Raw genomic sequence first — 19,936 nt, 5'->3', positions numbered from 1 at the left:
GGCAGATTTCCTGCAAAATACATCTGCCACCTTCTAAAATGCCTGATAGGGCAGTCTTATCCCTACCAATGCTGACAAGTAAAATGAATATATTAGCACTGCCTGTTCACATGTCTGAATTTAAGTACTGTGTACTTTTGGCAGGAGCTGAGCAAATCACCAGTGCCAGCAAAACAGGGGTGTTCAAGTCCTGTTGCTTACAGAGCGGTCAGCTTGGCCTCATGTTTCATTCTGACCATTTACAGAAGTTTGTTAGAAATTTGTTTTACATGTGCTAAACACTTAGACTAAGATACATACAGATGATATTCTTTATGAAAGCGATAGTCCAAGGAAAGTAAAATTATGCAAGTAATATGAAAAGGCTCCCTTCAGCAGCAAATAAGCAGGCAGAAGTGATAAAGAAAAACCCACATATTTTGAAGGAAAACAATCAAGTTAATTTGAAGAGTCTTAAATGACTGACCAGAAAAGTAATTTCAATGGCAGCTCTAAAGTGCACCAAACCAACTGGAATTTTCATGATGTAAGTACATGAATAGTATTACCTTTACTGGGAAGGAAAGTAAAAGTAAAAAAATTAGGCAGTGGAGAGTTGAGATTGAAGACCCTCATCCAACCCCAGTCCCAAAGGATGCTGAACAGAGAAGTATTGCAATAGTCAGCAGGCACTGGGTAATTAGGGAATAGTTTTGTGAGACTGTCCTGGTTGCATCTGTCAGAAATAGAGATATTTATTACAATCTCAGCATACTCTAAGGCAACACAGATACACTGTCTCCTGCACTTCAGAATCTTCATTTTGCTATATTTTACATAAATATGAATCTTATTGAAGTAAAGATTAGCAAAGTAATTGTTACATTAAATCTGATAAGTCTTCTGTTTCTTCCCTGCTTAGGATTCCACTAGTCTGTAATGGCAAAATCCGTAACTTCTACAGTACGATTCCATTAATAGTAGTAGAGTTTAGCATTTAATATAACAGCTGCTTCACCGATAGCATGAAAAAAGCAAAAGGATTGTCTGATAAACCCATTATAAAAAGCCAGCTAAAGCATTTTTGTTAAGCTGTGCCAGGAAAACTGGCAGGGTTTGGGTTTTTATTTCCTTTGTATTTATGACTTTGGAGATGAATGAAAAAAAAGTACATTCAAACCACTTAAAAGTATTTTTCTAGGAGACACTGTTTAGGTTTTCTCCTGACTCCAAGTTACTTAAAAATTAGTATTTCCAATGAATACAGTACATATGCGAGCTTCTAGAAGACTCCTCTCTTCTGGAAGCAGAAAGAGTTGACAAACCTACGCACACTGCTTGCCCATGAAAATAAATACCCTTTTTTTTTTTTTTTTTTTAAATTAAGAATAGAAATCCAAGGAATTAAATGACAAAAAAAAGCCTTCTTTTTATTAAAACTTTTCAAGTTACAATGATAAATGGTGGATTGTCACTTCTTATGATCAGTGAGTTTGGCTGTTATACCAGTCACCAAACTTACAGGGGAATTCTGTTACAGGTTTTAAGTACAACTGTTTGTACCACTGTGTAGCAGTCCCTTACAGTGTACCTGTCTAATAGTCTGTAGTACCATCACACCCATGAAGTGCTTCAGAAAGGTTACGTTTTGTAACTGCTCACAAGCCATTTCCTTTCATTGCTAAGTAAAAAAATTGATTATTTCAGTTATTGAATAATACCATGTAAAGTAAATATAATTCAATCATTTTGGATTCAAACCCTCCCCCCCATACCCTCAAGAAGTCACACAATAAAAAAACATGTATTCCTATTCCACCCTTAAACTTTTGTATGGCAGTTGAACCCCCTCACAGAAATTAATTGCTGGGGGTGGTGGTGTCTATTTGGATCCTGTAGATAGCAGAGCAATCAGTCCAGATGAAGCACTTATAGAAAGAATATAGTTTCTGTAGGCAAAAGGTTAAGGACAGATACTTGTAAGGATACCACTTCTTTTGTACAGAACATTTAGTAGAAGTTTTACGAAAAAAAAGGAGGAATTGAGACAGTCTTTCTCTGTAGGAATTTTAAAACCGCAACACTAACCTGAAACACAGCTGACAATCAAGGCTGTTAGCAGGACAGTGAAATGTACTTAACTGCAAAATTAAGACACCCATGAAGTTTAGCCTATTCTCTTAAAAGTGACAGTGAAATGTACTTAAATGCAAAATTAAGACACCCATGAAGTTTAGCCTATTCTCTTAAAAGTGTTTATAAATACAGTTAAATACAGAAGCTCTGTAACTAACATATGTGGCCCTGATTGGCAGCACTTATTTACTTAAGTAACAAAAAACTTTACTTGTGAAGTTACTGAAACTAAACAATCCTGTAAGGTAAGAGCACCTGGAAACTAACACTGATGCAGTGTTTCTGTAAGAACACGAGCTGCCTCCTTATTCCACAACTACAATTGAAATGGCAAAGCCTTAAGAATTTCTGTATATTGTCCAAGGGATATCCTTAAAACAACTCATGTCAGACATTAAACTTTTACGTGCTTGGGAGACTTTTTTTGGTAATATCTATTTTTATGTTACAGTGTTTCTAAGCTGAGGTACTACAATGAACTGCACATATCAACAGAGTAATCTCACAACCCACATGACAAATATAGCTACTAACAACAACAAATAGGAGTAGGACCCTGGTTGTTTCACGTGTGGTAATAAAGGATACACAGTAGGGTTGAAGTTCTTCAGCACAAAAAATGAAGCAATGATGACCAAGACCAGAAAGAGAGTATTGTTGTAGAAGATGGAAAAAGTTGTTGCTTCATAATCTGCAACTTCATTTTTCTTCCACAGAATTCTAGGAACAAGTAGAGACATTATTTCAGGCACATTTAAGTCAATGCCTATCCTGGCACACCCACCATTATGAAGGGACTGACACCCAGAGGTGTCGTAAACCACATACTGCTACTTGTCATAGCCAGCTTCTAGAAGACAGAGCGCAGCAAGAACTACCAGTCAAGTCATTAAAGACAAAACCCTGCACATACTGTGCACTTGTACACTTAAATGACCGACACTTGTTTTCCTACCAGGCACATCAAACCAAGCCCTTCATAATTAACACTTCTTGTGAGCCTGTATCTGTTAGATGCTACCAGCGTGCCTGGCAACTAGAAGGGAAGATGAGGCTTTTTGGTCCAAAGACCTGATAGTTCATTACCTCACATCTTGTACAGTCCTAATGGGCATCTACTCTAATACTAAGTGCTTCCCGATACACTCCCCAGGCATAGCCTGTGCATTTGTATGAGCTATTCAATTGGAAATCTGTGTACCAAGACATGCCAGTTACAACCACAAGGGGTAACAAGTACAACCAGCGACTAGCAGTGCAGTTCAGCAGTATATGGAAATGTTATTCTGAAGGAACTTGCATGCCACTACACAAAATATATGTCATGCTAGCCCGTCTTTAAGAAAAGGAGCTTATCTTATTTCCGAAGACAGCTGTGATGCTTGCTTTCCGGAGAGTTATTACAAGGCCTGTACAATAAGCTGCTTTGCTTTGCAACTCAAGGACTGAGAGATTGCCTTGTGGGACCTTATTGATAAAGGTGTCAATGTTTGAGACCCTTCATTGATAACTTGCCTCAAGAAGGCTTTACAGGTGAACAAAGAGCTGACAGGACAGCTTCTATTTACCAGAACACAGAAAAAAGTAATGGTTGAGGAACAGTCGCTAATATCCTACTTACAGCCTTAAAGATACCAGGCAGTGTTACAACAAGGGAGAGAACGAAAAGAACAAAGAGGATTACCTTTCATCCTTCTCCTTACGAGACATCTTCCTATTGTCTGCCTCAGACAGCTTGCGAGTAACTTCTTTGGAAACAGCGTCCTCTCTTTTCTGTGCTACTCTGTAGGAAACACCATTTATGATGAAGTTGAAAAATGAAAAAAAAAACCCAACCCAACAAAAACCAGCCCTGGGATTACAGGAAGGTGTATGGACAGTGAAGTATAAAACTTTGCCAAGACACTAAACCATTTGCCCAAGTTGAAGGGAAAACAAGTAATAATCAAATTACTAGAAGTATTAGTGAAATATAGTTTGTGGCAATACCCAGAGAGAGAATGAAGGTAGTTTTGCCATTTCATTGTACACTTAACTGACGAGGCTAGTCTATTCCCCAATTACAAGAGAGATGACAGAAACCAGTTAGAAGATACTTCTGTGTAAAATAGTTTTTGGAGTAACTTTTCAGATATTCTTATTCATTAAAAAAAAAAAGTTTTAAATGCTGGTTTTGTTAAATTGTTTAATAATAAATTCTACTTCAAACAGCCACCAAACTTACTTGTGTTTGAGAACAAACTTGACATTCTTATACGCAAAAGCTACTAGATAGGTACTGATGAGGGTCATTACGCTATACAGGACTGCAGACTGAACAAGATCCATATGCCATATCCTCCAATAAAGCCCTTAAAAGAAAGAAAGACATTTTGAGTGGTTTCTCTCTCCAAGAAGAATGCCCCCACAGGATTCCTATGCAGCTTACCAGCTCTGCAATCCAGCACCGGCTCTGCCAGACCAAAGCCAGTTCCTGCAAAATCACTTTGCTGGGGGGGGGGGCGGGGGGGCTGATCCTCGAACTGCATTAAAAACCACTTCCCAACAGAGAAATCTGCTTTGCTTGTGGCTGAAAGGGGCCTTATGAGACCACGTCAAACCCGGCTCAGCAGCAGCCAGCCCGCCAGCTGTAGGCAGCGCTGAGACTGACACGTCAGTGTTCCATCAGCGGCTCGTCCATCTTTGCAAACCACAGAACAACCTCCCCTGCCCGCTCTTCCGAGCCGAACCGGCTTCGAAGCTGGATCTAACTCAGCACGGAGACATCCGAAATAATCCCGCCGGGGGTCGGCTCAAGGCCGGCCCGGCCCGGGGCAGGGGGAACCCCAGCAGCCCGGGGACCCCCCACCCGCACCCAGCAGTGGGCCAGGAGCCCGAAGCGGGCTGCGGGGAGCCCCTGCTCCCCCTCAGGGCCTGCCGCCCTCCCTTCACAGGGCCTGCCATCCCCCCTCCCGCCTTGTCAGGGCCCCCCACTCTTGTCAGGGCCACCCCCCCCGCTCACAAATGGGGATAGCGGAGACGATGAAGGCGTTGCCGAAGAAGAGCGCGGAGGACTTGGCGGAGAGGTTGCGGCTGAAGTCCTGCAGGAGCAGATCCTCCTCCGACTGCTGCCGCCCGCCGGGGCCGCCCTTGGGAGCCATGGCGGGGACGCGGGCCCTGCCACCCTCAGCTCTACCGCGACTGCTTCCGGGTCACGCCGCCAGCGGGGCGGGGGGGGGCGGGCTCTTCCCACAGTACTTCCGGGTGGCGGCGGGAAGGCGCCGGTCCTCTGAGGAGCGGCCGTTACCGACCGTTGCTGACCGTTACCGACCGGTCCCACGGGTGCCGGTGGCTGAGGCAAGTGAGTACTGGTGGGGAACGCCGGAGGACGGGCTGCCGGTGGCGGCAGCCGTGAGGGTTTGGCTCGGGGAAGGAGCGAAGCACGGCGGGGAACCGGCCCGTTCCCCCGCGTGTTTTTGTCACCCCGCAAAACCCCCAACCTCCAGCTCCCGTAGCAGGGGTGCAGTTGCTTGTGTTCTTGGGGTTTTTTTTTTGTTTGTTTGGGTTTTTTTATGTGTGTTATTTTTTTTAAAACGCGTTCAGGTCTAGTTAATGCTTCTAAAAAGCATTTCTTTGTTGTTTCAGGAGTGTTCCCTACCCTTTTAGCCCCACGCTTTTATTTTTATTTTTGTTTTAACGGTCCGCCTGCAGTTTGTGATCGTGGCCCGTGGGAGCCCACAGGAGGTTTGGGGTCTGACGGTGGTGTGTTGCTCGAAAGTGTGGAGGGCTTTGCCGCTGTGATTCAGCGTTAGGGATGTTGTCCTGACAGCCTGGGGTGACCGTAGCACTCCTCCTCTCCTGCAGCGCTTTTTCATTGATATTTCTAACGTTTTTTGAGGAAACTTTATTTGACAAAGTGTGTGTCTTTCTAAAATTCAATTAAAGTCGTTCTTCCCACTTATTTGCCCCCAGTTACCCTTTGCAAGAAAAGTTAGGAGGTGCACGCAATGAGGAAATGCTAGCTGGAGATAAAATCAAATTTATATTGTCAAAAATTTTAATTCATTATGATAGAGATCTATAAAACATTTAAGTGCAGCAGGACTCTGCTGCTTGCCCTCGTAATAAATTTCCAAGACCAAACTGAGAGTGGATTTTCATGATTCAAAGTGTATTTAATATAGTGTGCTAGCAGAATGATACCACTAATGTCATATTATCTACAGGCAACTATGGGAGTTATGCTTCTGCTAGCAAGACCTTCCTTCTTAGCTTGGAAATTCCTCTACAGGAGAGGTTCCCATGCTGGGTTAGCCGACGCATCAGCCCATCGGATGAAGTGCAGGAGCTCTGAGTACCTGCAGAAACACCCGTGAGTACCAATCGCAGCCGTGCCTGTGCGCAGAAGGTGGGCCTGCGGCTCCCCACCTGCCACAGCCGGGGACCCAGCCTTCCTCCCTCACCCACCCCGTGCTCCTCTTCACACGGGCAGTGGTAGGTGCCCGTGGTCAGGAGTAATGCCACAGGTCACGTATGACTGATGGGTATTTCGTTGCTGGGAAAAGTGTGGCCTATGGGATTCATCAACAGCAGCTGGTAGGTGTCTGCCTGTAGCTGCAGTTAACCGGCATCTGTGGCTTTCCTCTGCCTAGATATTAACTTGGGTGTTGTCCTTCATAGATGCTTTTAGTGCTGTTGAGTGGTTGGTGATGGCTTCTGCACCTAATTGGGTTATTGAGCTGTGTATTCTCCATTTCTAAATATTTCTGTGGCTGTCTTAAAATGGAAAAAAAACACCCAAACCACCAAAAACCAAATCAAAATTCATTTAGAAATAATAAGGAACTTGATGTTTTTAGTGAATAATTTTCTCCATGGAAATTATTGAGACCATCAGAGATGTTTAGTGGATTGTTATTTCAAGACGTGTAAGCACCTGAAGGTGCGTGTGTGTATTTCACTGGACTTGCAGATGTGCCTGACTTTCACCAATGTATTCATTTTTGATGAGTATGTGTTGCATGAAACACTCGTGCCCTGCCTCTCTGGGTTATATTAACCTGTTGTGCAATGGCTTCAGCCGTTTCTGGCTCCCACTGGCGGGAAATGCTGTTTGCCCATTAGATGGCATTCCGAAATCTGTACTGAGGATGGTACTCCAGCAAGATTGGAGATGAGTCTTGGTTGCTTTGTATAACACATTAAAACTAAACGCGTAGTAGCTAACATCTCAATTTGATCAATGGTACCAATCGTAAGAATTGCCGTACTAAAGAACATTGTTACAGTTGTATAAAGTAGCTGGAAATCGTGGGAAAGGTTAAGACTGTTTTAAGATTCAGATGTAGTCATTGACTCTGTTCTTGCACAAATTTATTCCTTCCGCTCATCTGGGTAAATTTGTTTTGTGTTGTGGTGGAATGTAATGAAGTCTAACTTTTTGTTCTTGGTTTGGGTTTACTTGGGAAGGATGCTGTCGTTCATCTGCCTGGTGACCATCTCTGTCTCCATTAAGATGAAGTATGACATTGGTTTAGGCAGTGAAATGATGAAAGAATTTTCTTGAAAAAACAAATGAGCAATTTGCTTTTTTAAAAACCCTGGCACTGGCAAACTGTAGCTTTAAGCAGAACACGGCATACAACAAACTGTCACTGAAGCTTCATACTCACTTTAAGTATGTCATAGTTGCTTCCCCAAAAGTAAATTGGGCCACCGATTTCTGTCAAAACAATTAAAGTTTATGTTTTCAGTGCCTAAATCTGCATTGTGCTGACTGCATCTTGGCTGAATCCTCATTCAGAAGCCGTTGGGAGCATAAGGCATCAAAATCAGAGGAAAAATGGCTCCATGACTCAAAAGCAAAAGTTCTCCCGATAATAGAAATATTAGTGCTGTTACCTTTGTAACTTATGAAGTATGTTTCTTAACAAATTTCTTTCTAAAACGTGAAAGCAGTGATAAATATTCTGGAAATATGTGGATTATCTTTACTGCTCTCGCTTTTTCTCTAAATCTCTAAGTTGGACCAAGCTGAAAATTTTAAATGAGGGCAGTGACATTTCCCAGCAGGACTTGTTTTGTCTATTTTATTGTTGCCACTTATCTGTGTGAAGTATAGACTCCAAAACACATTTGTTTCGGTTTTGAAGGCAGGTAAGTCTGCTCTTTAGCAAAGTTTTATTTGTCATCTTCTGTGCTAATATGAATCTTAATGTCCCAAGGTCTAAGGATGGTTTTCATTAATATGACTATCTTACAAAAAAACCAAACCAAAACAAACCCTAATGAGTCCGTAACTTATTACTAGGTATTTTCCAGTCGGTTAATTTGTGCCATCTCTTCCTTTAGGTGTCGAAATCCTAAAAGAATCCCCAACGTGCAGAAGGGGAAATTCCTGTAAGACAGCAGAGGCAAGGGGCAACCTCAGGTGGGTCAAGAACAGAGCCCGAAAGCTGTTGTGGTGGCTCTTTCCGACACTGTAACAGTGCCAGGAATAGGTGCCCTAGGACTGAAGAGCTATGAGCCTTTGTAGCTCCAGTAGCAAACAGCAATGCTGTGATATGGAGCTGTTCTGACCAGGTAATGGTTCCTTTTCTCCTGCGTGTCTCTGACAGGTAAGTGCAGGAATACCTAGGATACACTGACGTCTGGACTGCGTGCGGGGTGGGAGAAGTTGGGCCTTCCTGAGGTGGGTGCCAGAGGTTATGTAGCTGTGCTTACATAGCCAACAGTGTTGAACATCTTGATTGTTATTGGTCATTGATTAGCAACTTTCTGAACCTCTGTTTATTTCTCTCTCTCCCTTTTTTTATTTATGCATTCCATCGAATTAATATATTACAGAATCTAGTGTAGCAGTTCTTTCAGACTACATTTGCTGTGTTTCTTCATGTTGTGTGAAGTGACCTTTCTGTCAGACTCTGATTACGCTTGCCCAGCTATGCCTGCCTAAACTGTTGGGAGCACGCAGAGATTGTTTTTGTGAGTAAGACTTCTCAACTGTATTGAAAATTCCATATTGCTTTGAGCTATGGTTCTTTCTTGGCATAGCTCTGCTGAAAAGATTACAAGCTCTTAAAGCTTGATGGTTTATACAGTCCTTCTAATCTAATTCAAAGGCTCTTGATAACTGTTTTTTAGCTTGCAAAACCTGTGGAGAAAAAACTCCATTGAGATTAATACGTTGTGTATGAGCAGACCAAATAGGACCATTTTTGCTGTCATCTAGTGTTAATATTAGGACATCCCAGTGTTTCTTATGGTTAAGTGAATTTCTCTGTTGTTAGTTACTGCGGTAGCTGGCATCTTGTTTAACAGAATAATTCTTAAAAACCTTCAGACAGGAATGTGTTGTCTTCAGGATAGTGATCACTATCACATTCCAACAGTAACAGTTGTATCAAAAAGAAATACTGACTGGCAAGAAGCCTCTCTTGAGTCCCACAGAAAATAATATTTGTGATTAAAATACATGTCACCCCAGTGGTGGTTATAGCTGATCTCTGTTGTTGTTGTACAACTCATGTTCGTAAAAGTAACGTAGAACATTGTGTGCTGTGTGGAATTACAGTGCACACCCTTAATAACTCTATAACAAAACAAATGTTCTCAACATGGACTTTGATACACCCTCTCTGTTCTTTGCTTTTATAACATTAGTTTGTCAGGATAAATCTTCAGAGATACATTTAAGAGATACCTGATATTTTAAAATTGTTTATTTCAGCTGGTTATAGAATGTAACACAGCAATGAGTCCAGCTGTCTTTCAGAAGAGGAGAGTCTTATTTCTTTGATGTTGTCTCCAGATGCTTGCATGTGTTTTTTTGAATAGTACCAGTGGATTATGTTCTGTTATACTTGGGGGTGTGCATGTTTTCCTCTTTTTAAGTTAGTCTAAAAAGGATATTATGCCTTCAGCCTTGTGTCAGTGTTTACTCTGGATTTGATGTTTTACCATGGAGTTGAAGCATCTGTGCAGTCTCTTGCATCCTTTTCAGTTCATTATCTATATGCTAGTACTATATGGATTTCAGTTTAAATCATACCACAGCCAGAGGAATGATCTCACTCATATGAAAATACCTTTTTATTTTCCATGTGCAACTACATTGTGAACCTACGTCCAAAGCTAAAGCATAAACTTGGCTGACCTTGCAGCTGTTAATTTTGCTGTCTACTTGCCAGCTGTTCAGTTTTTGTTTGCTCCTCTAAAAGGGGTTTTGTTAAGCACAGAAACAGAATCTATTCTTTGCTTTCAGTAACCATTTCACTACCAAGTCCTCCAGGGGTGATCGCTTCCTTTGGCACTTGTTTAATTCTTCTAGCCGAACCATTTCACTTAACGTATCTGGAAGACCTCTGTCTAGTCAGTTGTTTTAACTTAAGTAACTCACTGAAATTGAGAACATTTCCTAGCAGTGTAGATACAGCCCCAAAAGTTCGTGACTGAGACAGTCTCGCAGCTGTCTGTTGCAGTTCTCGGGGGAAATTGTGCATTTTCCTCATTCTGGCTAGAAGAAATCTGGACAAATTTTTTCCCATGTTTTCTCTTACATCATCCCCTCTTCCCCAACGCTTGTTAGCTGGGAAATAAATTCTATAGTTTTGAAAACTGCTAGGTTTTTACATTCACATCTAAATCTAAATTAAAACAAACTTTCTCATTGGCATTCATTCCAGAGTCAGTGGACTAAACTATGTCCAAGAATTAAATTGGAGCAGAGCAAAAGCTTCACTATAGTTAAGATTGAAAACCCCCTCTTTGTTCAAAATTGAACTCTTCTACTATTCTGAAATCCCTGTTTACTTGGATGTACTGAAATTTATCATGCAGTAAGGGATTAGTGTTCTGAGTTTTGGATCAGCTGATTGGGGATTGTTGAAATACAAAAGAAAAACCTTTGAATAAACATGCATGATGCTCATAAACTGAGCAGCTTCTGCTGTCTTTGTATGAACTGGCTGAATGAGAAGCTTTCCAATTCTTCTGTGTGCTGTGCTTTTTTGAAGCGTTCTGTGGAGTCTGAGGTTTAAAATTGGAGGCATAATCTTGATGTATTATTTTTCAGCCAAATCCGTTCCTCGATGTGGTTTAGAATGTAGCCCCAAAAAGAGCACAGCTGTCACAGCTGGAGGGGCAGTCTGGGGGCTGGTAAGGAATGGCACTGTCTTGAACCAGTGGTGTTACCAGTCACAGTTTTGAGAGGATAGATTTCTTATCTAGGTGGTAATTTGGGAAGAATCTGTGACTCTGTAAGGGGAGGAGAATGTCCGAGTTTTCCTTCTCTGTGTTAGGAAAAGGAAAGATAGTCGCAATCATCGTTGAGGTGAACAAATGTTCTCTTTTACCTTCTGAGAACACTGCCCTGAAATAATGGATTGCTATGCTGACCTTTAACTTCTAAAAGCTGGAAACTGCTGGATTTCTGTGACACTTGCTTTATCTGAAAGGAGCTCAGTGTAGCATATGTGACCCATTTTTGGTCTCTTGAAATGCTCCCATCTGCTCCAGTTTCCTCCTTTAGCATTTTTCAAGTTTTGGTTGATAGGTTCTTCTGTGTATAGACCAAATGAATGAAATCATGTCTATTAATAGATTCTCAGGGGGGCTGGCTTGCTCAGCATTTATCCCAGGTAGAGCATGGAACTGAGCACACTTTTGAAAAGCAATATCAAATGCAATATTTGGAAAATAACTAAACTCTACAGGTAAGAGTGAACCTAACATTCAAGATTTGGGGTATCTATTTCTTAAGCATCAAGGTCTGGTTCCCATGTTGCTTTGAGATCTGCAAGTGTATCCTGCAGGTAATCCAAATAAAAGCTTCTGAAAGCAGGAAATACAAAATTGTGGTGTTTTATTTCATCCTTTTGCATATCTTTTGTTTTTTATTCTGTTCAAGCACGAAATCACCTGGTTTGGGTCCTGTGGAGGTTTGTGCAGACTGACGCTGTGCATGTACGCTTTCCAGCCAGATGTGATCTGAGGATGGCAGTCAAGTCATTTTTTCTGGGGAGGCCACTGAGGAACTGTAACTTTCACTTGCTTAGGAGGACTCTTGGTGGGTGTGCCACCTATCATGGAGGTATTGTAAGCTTTCTTACAGGTCACACTGGCATTTTATGGTGTGGTGGAGAAATACAGGGTGAAAGTAAGCCTGGAGGCTGTGTCATGAATGCTTCAGCACAAGGGCTGCACTAAGGGAAGCTGAGAAAGTTGAATGAATGAGCCTTTAATGTAAGCAGACCTACCAAATTGTGTTTTGTGTGTTGAAGACGATTGGTAGGCAGTAGGATGGCAAAATGAGACAAGGGTGTGACTGGGGCAGTGAAGCACTGGTGTAGGGGCCAGGTCTGTTGCTGCCTTTCAGGTCTATCCATTTGGTTGCTGCCTGTGATTATATATTTAGGCACAAAGTATGCCAGGCAATCAGAAACAGTCATTTAAATGTGGGATAGTCAGCTTGGTGGCTTTAACAGCATGCTGATTATAAGCCGTTCACTTGTACGTCTCCACACTGGGGATAGATACATCAGGTGATGTTCAGTGGTCCAGTTCAGTGGTCTGAATCCCTGTTAGTGGGAGGAATTCAGCCAGATGGGATTTCTGAGTCTGAAGTGTGTCATCCTGCCACCCACCCACCCACTACTGCTCCATCCTTTAGCACTGTAGGAGGATCTCATGGTAGTTGGTGTCACTTTCCACCTGCGAGTTATCCCTGGGGTTTCCTATTCCTGCAGCCTTGAGTTCGGCAAAAGCCTTCTGGATCTTAGCTGTAGGAAAATTTTAGCCTATAATGTGTAGTCAGAAGAGTTGGCTATCCATGTGCTGATGGCTCCTGAAATGCTAATATCTAAAGTAAGAAGGATGAAATAGAAACTGAAGTATCATGTGAAGAATGTTTGGATGAGTGAATAAAAGGGGGTATTTCTGACTACCTCATCTTCTGAATGGTTATTTGTAATCATATGTAACACAGACTAGCCCTGCACATGGCAAACATTTGAACTCATCGTGGTAATACGCATTTCACTATAACAATCAGTACAGAATGAAGTACGTAGGAATGATATCCAGCCAGCTTTTAGAACTTTAGGTAAAGGTTGAGCTCAGACATAGTTAATAAAAAGTCTGGAGGTAAGAAGAAATCTGATTAACATGAATGCTGAGGATTCTGTAAGAGTCAGGCTGGGTGTAGCTGTGCTAGCACTGAGAAGGGCACTGCTTCCTAGCTGCACAGAAAGCTCTCATAGGGTATCCTTGCAAGGAAGCAAGGTCCACGTATGTGCAGGTGTGCTCTGCAGCAGCAGTGTTGGATCCAGGGAGTCTGGAGTAGAGCTAGACCTAATGAGTAGGACAGGAGCCAGGCTAACCACAGACAGCCTCTTGGGTGCCTGCAGCGGTCTAGTTCTCCAGGTTGGATCTGCTGAGCTTAATGTAAAACCCATGTTACAGGAAAGCAGTTTAAAACTTTTGTGGCACAGCTGTACAGAACTGCTCTTAGCAGCAGTATAGCTACATGCCTGTGGTGATCTTGAGCATGGTGCAGATTTGAGCTAGATCTTGACAGAATTGATTCAGGTTCATTTATTTCATGCCATGTTGGTATAGATTGGAGATTAATCCATCCACAGAAAACAGATTTACCTTTGTGTTTTCTAGCTAGCCAATCATGGCTAGACTCAACCTGGACCTATATGTTAGAGGAAATTCTTCCAAGTTATGTTTTTGTCCTAATTTAAAAAAACTTAGGAAATGTAAGAGGAAAAAACTCTTCATGAACAGAATTAATATAGCAGGGCAGTATCCTATACCCTTCTGGAATGCTGGATTCGGCAACACACAGATTGCTGAATTCTAGAAATAAAGCATTTATAGTGTACTCCCACACCATAATTCTTCCATACAGAAATAATCTGTCAAATGCATATTCTCATTCTAAAACGTAGAGCAGAGCATCTTTCCTACTCACAGTCACTTAAGGCTATTTCAGACAAAGAACAGCTGTTGAATATAGCAATCATTTTGCTGTTTTCTGCATGATGCTATCTAATGCTGTGGTTTTATTTATGTGTTCTGCAGACTGTATCCATCCAGCTGCTCACAGTATCCACAGCAGGGAGGCTTTGGGAGTCGCCACTGAGACAAACTGTATGCCATGCAGTACTGAAGGAAGACATGCAGGATTTCTAAGCAGTGTGTGTGTCTCCTAGTTGTTTGCTTACCATATGTGTCAGGCAAAATGAAGGACTTGTCCCATTTTCTTCCAGATGGTTTTGTATCATTATGCAGGGTTAGAACTTTACTGTGTTGCTACAGCTGATCTGGAACTATGCCTAGCCCATTGAATGCACATGATATGTTTGTGAATAATTTCTATTATTATTGCTGTTTTCAGTAGGCACAGTTAAGTTTGAGGATTTGAACGTTAACAACATTTCCTGAGCCTCAGATTTTTGTTCATCTCCTCCATCTCAGAAGAAAAATGTTTTGTTGAATTTAATGTTAATTTCTTCCATTCATTTATTTTGTTTTTAATTTACGATGTGAATGCTGCTGTTTTCCTCCTTGCTATTTGAATCATGCAGAGCTTGGGAGAAAAGGCAGTCAAATTTGTAATACTCTCACTTTTATATTGTAAGGATTGACTTTTTCAAGGGATGTCTACAGAGATCTTCATTCACACCTTCGACTTTTCAAGGGTGTTGCAGGTCTTTGTCGAATCAGTGTTTTACTCAGTAACTAAAGCTCTAATGAAGTTTAACTATAGTGAGCAGCTCTTAGCTGTTTTTTCAGATGTAAAATACTAGGGTGCTGTTACCTTCCAGGTGTCCCTTTATAATTGGTTGGAATTTTTGGTTGAAGAATGGACGTTATTTGCATGTAGATAGTAAACTACCTGTCTGTTAGATAGAACTAGCTGTTAATTTTAGAACTATTTAAATTTTAGTTGGCCAACACTGTGTTATAAAGGAGCATTCCCATTCTGTTTAGTTTAAATAGGAGTCAGCCTAAAGAAGGAACAAAGCACTGTCATCCGCACATTACTACTTACTTTGTGGCAGGATCCATGTGTTCCAGGATCATCAGCGTTTTAGAACTAACCTTCAAAAAAATCTCAACAGTTACATGGTATCATATGAATCAGTTTGTATTGCTCATATTAGTTAAGGATGCATCATGGTAAGTGTTGCCTTGACCTTAAAGAAACCTACATGGCTTACACTGATTTAAGAGACTTCCACAAGAGGGTGCACCAGTTCAACAAAATCCCGTATAAACCAAATGAGCATGTCCCCATTGTGGGCATATTTTCTATCATTTTATGTATTAACTCATGTATCTAAAGTAACTTCTGAAACTGGATGGATGCTTTAATCAGTTTAATGTCTCAGAGCATCTCTCCAGTCTGTAACAGATACATGAATGGATACATGATGTTTTGCTGGTAAAGTCAGGAAGTTTAATTTTGAACAAAAGGCACTGTTTCTAGAAGTCCCGTTCACACTGATGAAAGGCTGTTTTCGGACTCCAGTCACAAAATAATATTTAGATGTTTGGGGTTTTTTAGTGTACTGAAATGTGTTACCTGTTCCTAACTTATGCCTGATGCCCTGCAAATGCTCACTACTTGCATTTTAAGAATAAAGTTTGGGGATTTTTTTTATTTTTTTATTTAGTTTTGAAGCACCATTAATTTTCCCCTCAGACTGGTACAACACTGGACAGTACAGCTGCAGAAGAGAACTCCACCTAGAAAGATGACTTCTTGAGAGACTGCTGACTTGAGTATGACTGATACAACTTTTTTCTGTTTCTGGTTTGTGATAAAATTATTTCATGTTTCATAAGATAGATGGGAACTCTTAGTAATGCTTCACCTTAAGTTGTATAATGTTACTGTACTGATACGCTAAAAGCATTAAAGTGTTCTGCTGCATGTGTAGGCCAAAGTTCTAGGTCCATTCCTCTAAGACTGCAGTCCTAGGATAGTAAGATATCTCTGCAGAAATGATTAACAAATTTTCCAGAAAAAGGGCCTCACTTTTGAATCATGCATTCCCTGACCAAATATATGAATCATAAATCACTTACAGAGATAAGAGTATCTGACACTCAGCAAAATAAATAGAAGTGTGGTGATATTCATATGTGTAATACACGATTTTTTTTACCTGTGAAATGCTCTTTTCAGTAAACTTTTGGCATGTATTAAGTAAGAGAAATGGAATGGTGTGCTTTTAAAACTTTTAATTACTAGTACAAGATATTTAAAAAAAGGTGAATTTGAGACCAAGGAAATTACTATTTTTTTGTCACTGCTAGCTGCAAATGTATAAGTTGGGTCTGGATTCAAAAGGTTTCATTTACTAACACTGATGAATTGGAACTACTCTAGTTTTGATACTTTTCTTTTGAGCAGTGTAAAAGAAAAGAATATGAGGGTCTACTAAAAGATCACCACCACACAGTGAATATGTCATTTAACTAGCAAGAAGATTTTTATTTTAAAGACTATGAACTAGCCACCTTTTTCCATTTACACCAGTTCTAGATTATCATGTGTAAGCAGATGAGGATTTGGTTTTTTTACTTGCTTGTGGATAGTACCAGACAAATAATCTGTGTTTAAATTTTTCTTAAAAACACTGTAGTTTTAGGTCATTGCTGTCCTCCAGAGAGCCAAATACATCTACCAGTCAGATATGCGATACTGCTTAGTTATCTAAGATTCCTGGCTATATCTGATAGCAATAGGGCACAAGGAGGAATAGTAATTACTGTAGTTATTTACTTACTGATCATCTTGCTCTGCATATAGTGGCATTTTCAGAAGCAATTCTTCATTCTGACAGTATGTGGAAGTCAGCTATTTTTAAAGACATAGATACACAATACAGATGGCCCCCAGCGAAGAAGGGTCCCAGCTTCTTTTCTAAAAGGCTGTGGCATGAAGCATTTACCACTCCCCAGAGGTCCTCCTTCTGACCTGAAGTTACATGTACCAGCCTGGCCAAAGTTTGGTCAATGTTGAGTGTTTCCAGTGGAGGGAGACTTTAATTAATAGAAAATGTCAACTCGGCATGTTTGGACCTTGACATTTCTGCCCTCCTAATCTTCAGGATGGACCAAAGTGAGATGTAACCCACTAGGTGTCACTCCAGCAAAGGCTATCCGAATACAGGTGTCAGTAAACCTTTGTGGCCCTCTTCTCTTCCTTAGTGAAAACTGGCTCGCATTATTTCACCTTCATATAAGCACAGCAAGCACTTTTTTTAACTTCTAAAAAAACCTGATTGAAATTACGAGTCTTAGTATTAAGAGGAAGGATAAAAATATGCACAGAACATAAAAATTATAAATATTGTATTTATGCAATATTTTATTTATTGTAAGGGAGAAAAAACAAAACCTATACATAATAGGTTGAGTCTGTTGACATATGATGAAAAATGGACTGTTGCAAAAGTCTAATAGGCATGGAAGTGTTAGCACATCTTGATAACAGGGTGAACTGATCAGAGATTGTCTTTTCCCATCTGTTAACTTTTAAAAAATGTCTGCATCATTGACATTTCTTTTCCCTTGGTGCTTACCTAACCTGACTTGCTGGCACATGTCCATGTCAGAACAAGGGTAGGGCTTGAAACGTTATTTGAAGGTGATTAACACTTTTCATCAAGCATTGGTATGGAAAAGAACCATCTATGTGGTTAATTTTAAAGCATTACAGTAAAAATTAGCTACCCAGATGAATTCCTGAGTTTCATATTGATTTCTGTAATAAATGTACATCTTCTATTCAGTACTGTAAAATGTTAATAGATGGATTGGTTTTCCACTGCTAAATTAAAGTCAGAAGTTTAGTATTTTTACTAAAATAAAGGTGGTATGACTTTGTAGTCTGTTGTTTCCTACTGCAAATAATGATAATGATTCAGTAGCTTAAGAACAACTTTCATTCCTTTTTCTTATTTTCAGCATTCATATCTGCTGCTACATGGTAAAGAAAGAGGCATATACATTTGTATGTGTTCTTTTTGATTTTTGAAGTGCTAAATGTTTGATCCACTGTGTCAAGTGCTGTTGTGTGAGTCAAGGGACCTGTGTCCTCTTCCAGTTGCTACCGAATTGTTGCTTAACCTTGGATATGTCTCATCCTGTATTTTTGCTTAACTGTTATAGCAGACAATTAAGATTAAGAAAATATCAATATCATTACATTACATAATAATGATAGTGTTAAGAAAAAAAAGCCTGGAACTGTAGATTTCAGTATTTTATGTAGTAATAATATGTACTGATTGTTTTCCTTGTATGTAGTGGAAAACCCAGTGCTAAAAAGCAATTTAAAAAAAAGTAGTAAAATGTTACATAGTAACTGATTAAATGAGAGAAATGATAATGAAGTTCTTGGAGGAAACTCTCATACTACTGAAGTCAACTCATTCTCTTCTCGATTTGCTGTGTAAAGTGAGGTAGGTTATTTTAGACATACAGAGTATAAGCCCATTGGGAACAGTAGCACTGAGATTCCTCACAAGAGGAATTTTTTTGATGCCTTGAAATCATTGAAGACCATCTAAGAACAGTGTTACATGTAGTCTTAAAACAAGTTACCTTCTAACCCATATAACTTCCTGTAAGCATGAGTTTCAGTCACGCAGCTTCTGTGTTGAGCAGCAAGATCTTGGGTTGATAGCAGTGGTTTTGCGATTATCGTATTATCAATTAAATGAATAATTGTAGTATCAATGAAAAGTAGTCTTGCAGTACTGATGGCTTTGCATGATGACCTTGAAGCACTTTTTCTGGAAAAGCTGCGGTATTTTCTGGAAAGGCCGCCTTAGATACTATAGAAAGGGGTGTGCCACATAACACCACATAACATCCTGCCTTTTCAGTAGTTTTAATGTTCACCTGCTCCATAATTGAGAAGAGGAAAATGTAAACATGTTAAACGTTTTGGACAGTTGACTAAACTAGATTGTGCAGTTCAGAAAGATATCCTGAAGGCAGGGAAGTATTTTTAGCTTCATTAACTTCTTTTCCTGGTTACAAAGAATTAGGAGAAAAAGGTTTTAAAACCTGTTTGTCTATGTACTGCATTGGTTTTGCTCCCCAAAATGTCAACCCACAACATCCCCAAAACCGCATCTGCAGGGATTCTTAATCTTTAGTGAGAGGGCTTCCCCACGTCCCTTGCTAGCCACCCACCGCCAACAGTTTTTCCCTCGTGATTCGATGGCAGAAGATCTTTTAACATAGCTCAGTTTTACCTTTGCATGATGAAAACCATAGCTTTTTCCCGATGCATTACTGCAAGTGGGCACATCTAGCATTACCATGGCCCTCTTTTTTTAGCTTTCCTTCAGGAACCTTTACTTTCCCTTGACAAGGAAGTTGACAGTAGTTTCTCATTGTTTCTTCCACAATGTGTACCTTAAAGGGAGCGCTCCATTACAGCAGCCTAACAAGCGTCGTGAAGAAGCAGTTTGCAAGGTAAAGGCATCCAAAGAACATGTGAAATACAGCTGTGGAAAAGGTTAGACTTCAATTTCTGGGTCTCTCTGTTAATTGGGTTATATTGGAACCTTCTTACCATTGCCTGATTTTAGAATGGTGGTATATATCACTCTTAAACTAGATGGGAGGGGAGAAGTTGTAGAGGACAGAGAATGTGGAGTCTAACAGCTTGCTTTTCTGCTGGCAGAAATACATTGAGCTAAAATAAGAGCTTGTGGCAGCAACTGCTCCTCTCCCTTTTCCTTCTTGCTGAAAATGCAGAGAGCAAGGGTCTGTGCAAGATTAGACTTGGGAAGTAATGGCTTCAGAG

General features: G+C 40.4%; 2 protein-coding genes across 16 annotated transcripts in view; one reads left to right on the top strand and one right to left on the bottom strand.

Annotated features, from left to right (window-relative positions):
• Nucleotides 1–1,392: 1,392 nt before the first annotated feature.
• On the bottom strand, nt 1,393–5,304 carry SSR3 (signal sequence receptor subunit 3). The gene is made up of 5 exons (XM_049802656.1): nt 5,117–5,304; nt 4,340–4,466; nt 3,800–3,898; nt 2,704–2,835; nt 1,393–1,928 (listed from the first exon to the last, which is right to left on the bottom strand). Exons 1-5 carry the CDS (start codon nt 5,253–5,255, stop codon nt 1,862–1,864), a joined length of 564 nt encoding a protein of 187 aa, XP_049658613.1. The 5' UTR covers nt 5,256–5,304; the 3' UTR covers nt 1,393–1,861.
• A 64-nt stretch (nt 5,305–5,368) lies between these two features.
• Nucleotides 5,369–19,936, top strand: part of TIPARP (TCDD inducible poly(ADP-ribose) polymerase) — a 42,179-nt gene continuing 27,611 nt past the window's right edge. The window contains exons 1-7 of one of the 15 annotated variants that reach the window (XM_049801771.1): nt 5,369–5,455; nt 6,321–6,466; nt 8,446–8,524; nt 12,002–12,184; nt 14,182–14,297; nt 15,809–15,888; nt 19,550–19,645. The gene's annotated coding sequence lies outside the window, so the exon portion shown is untranslated. The other 14 variants (XM_049801760.1, XM_049801766.1, XM_049801764.1 and 11 more) reach the window with 14 other exon arrangements.

Source organism: Accipiter gentilis, chromosome 6 (assembly GCF_929443795.1).
Source record: "Accipiter gentilis chromosome 6, bAccGen1.1, whole genome shotgun sequence".
Taxonomy (NCBI): Eukaryota; Metazoa; Chordata; class Aves; order Accipitriformes; family Accipitridae; genus Astur; species Astur gentilis.
The sequence above is the reverse complement of the archived record's forward strand: the minus strand, read 5'-3'. Positions and strand labels throughout refer to the sequence as shown.

Coding starts and splice junctions, on each gene's coding strand:
- SSR3 (XM_049802656.1), bottom strand. CDS start 5,255: ATGGCTCCCAAGGGCGGCCCCGGCGGGCGGCAGCAGTCGGAGGAGGAT. Junction 4,467..5,116: donor CGTCTCCGCTATCCCCATTT/GTGAGCGGGGGG, acceptor CTTTCTTTTAAG/GGCTTTATTGGAGGATATGG. Junction 1,929..2,703: donor AAGAACTTCAACCCTACTGT/GTATCCTTTATT, acceptor TTTTGCCTACAG/AAACTATATTCTTTCTATAA.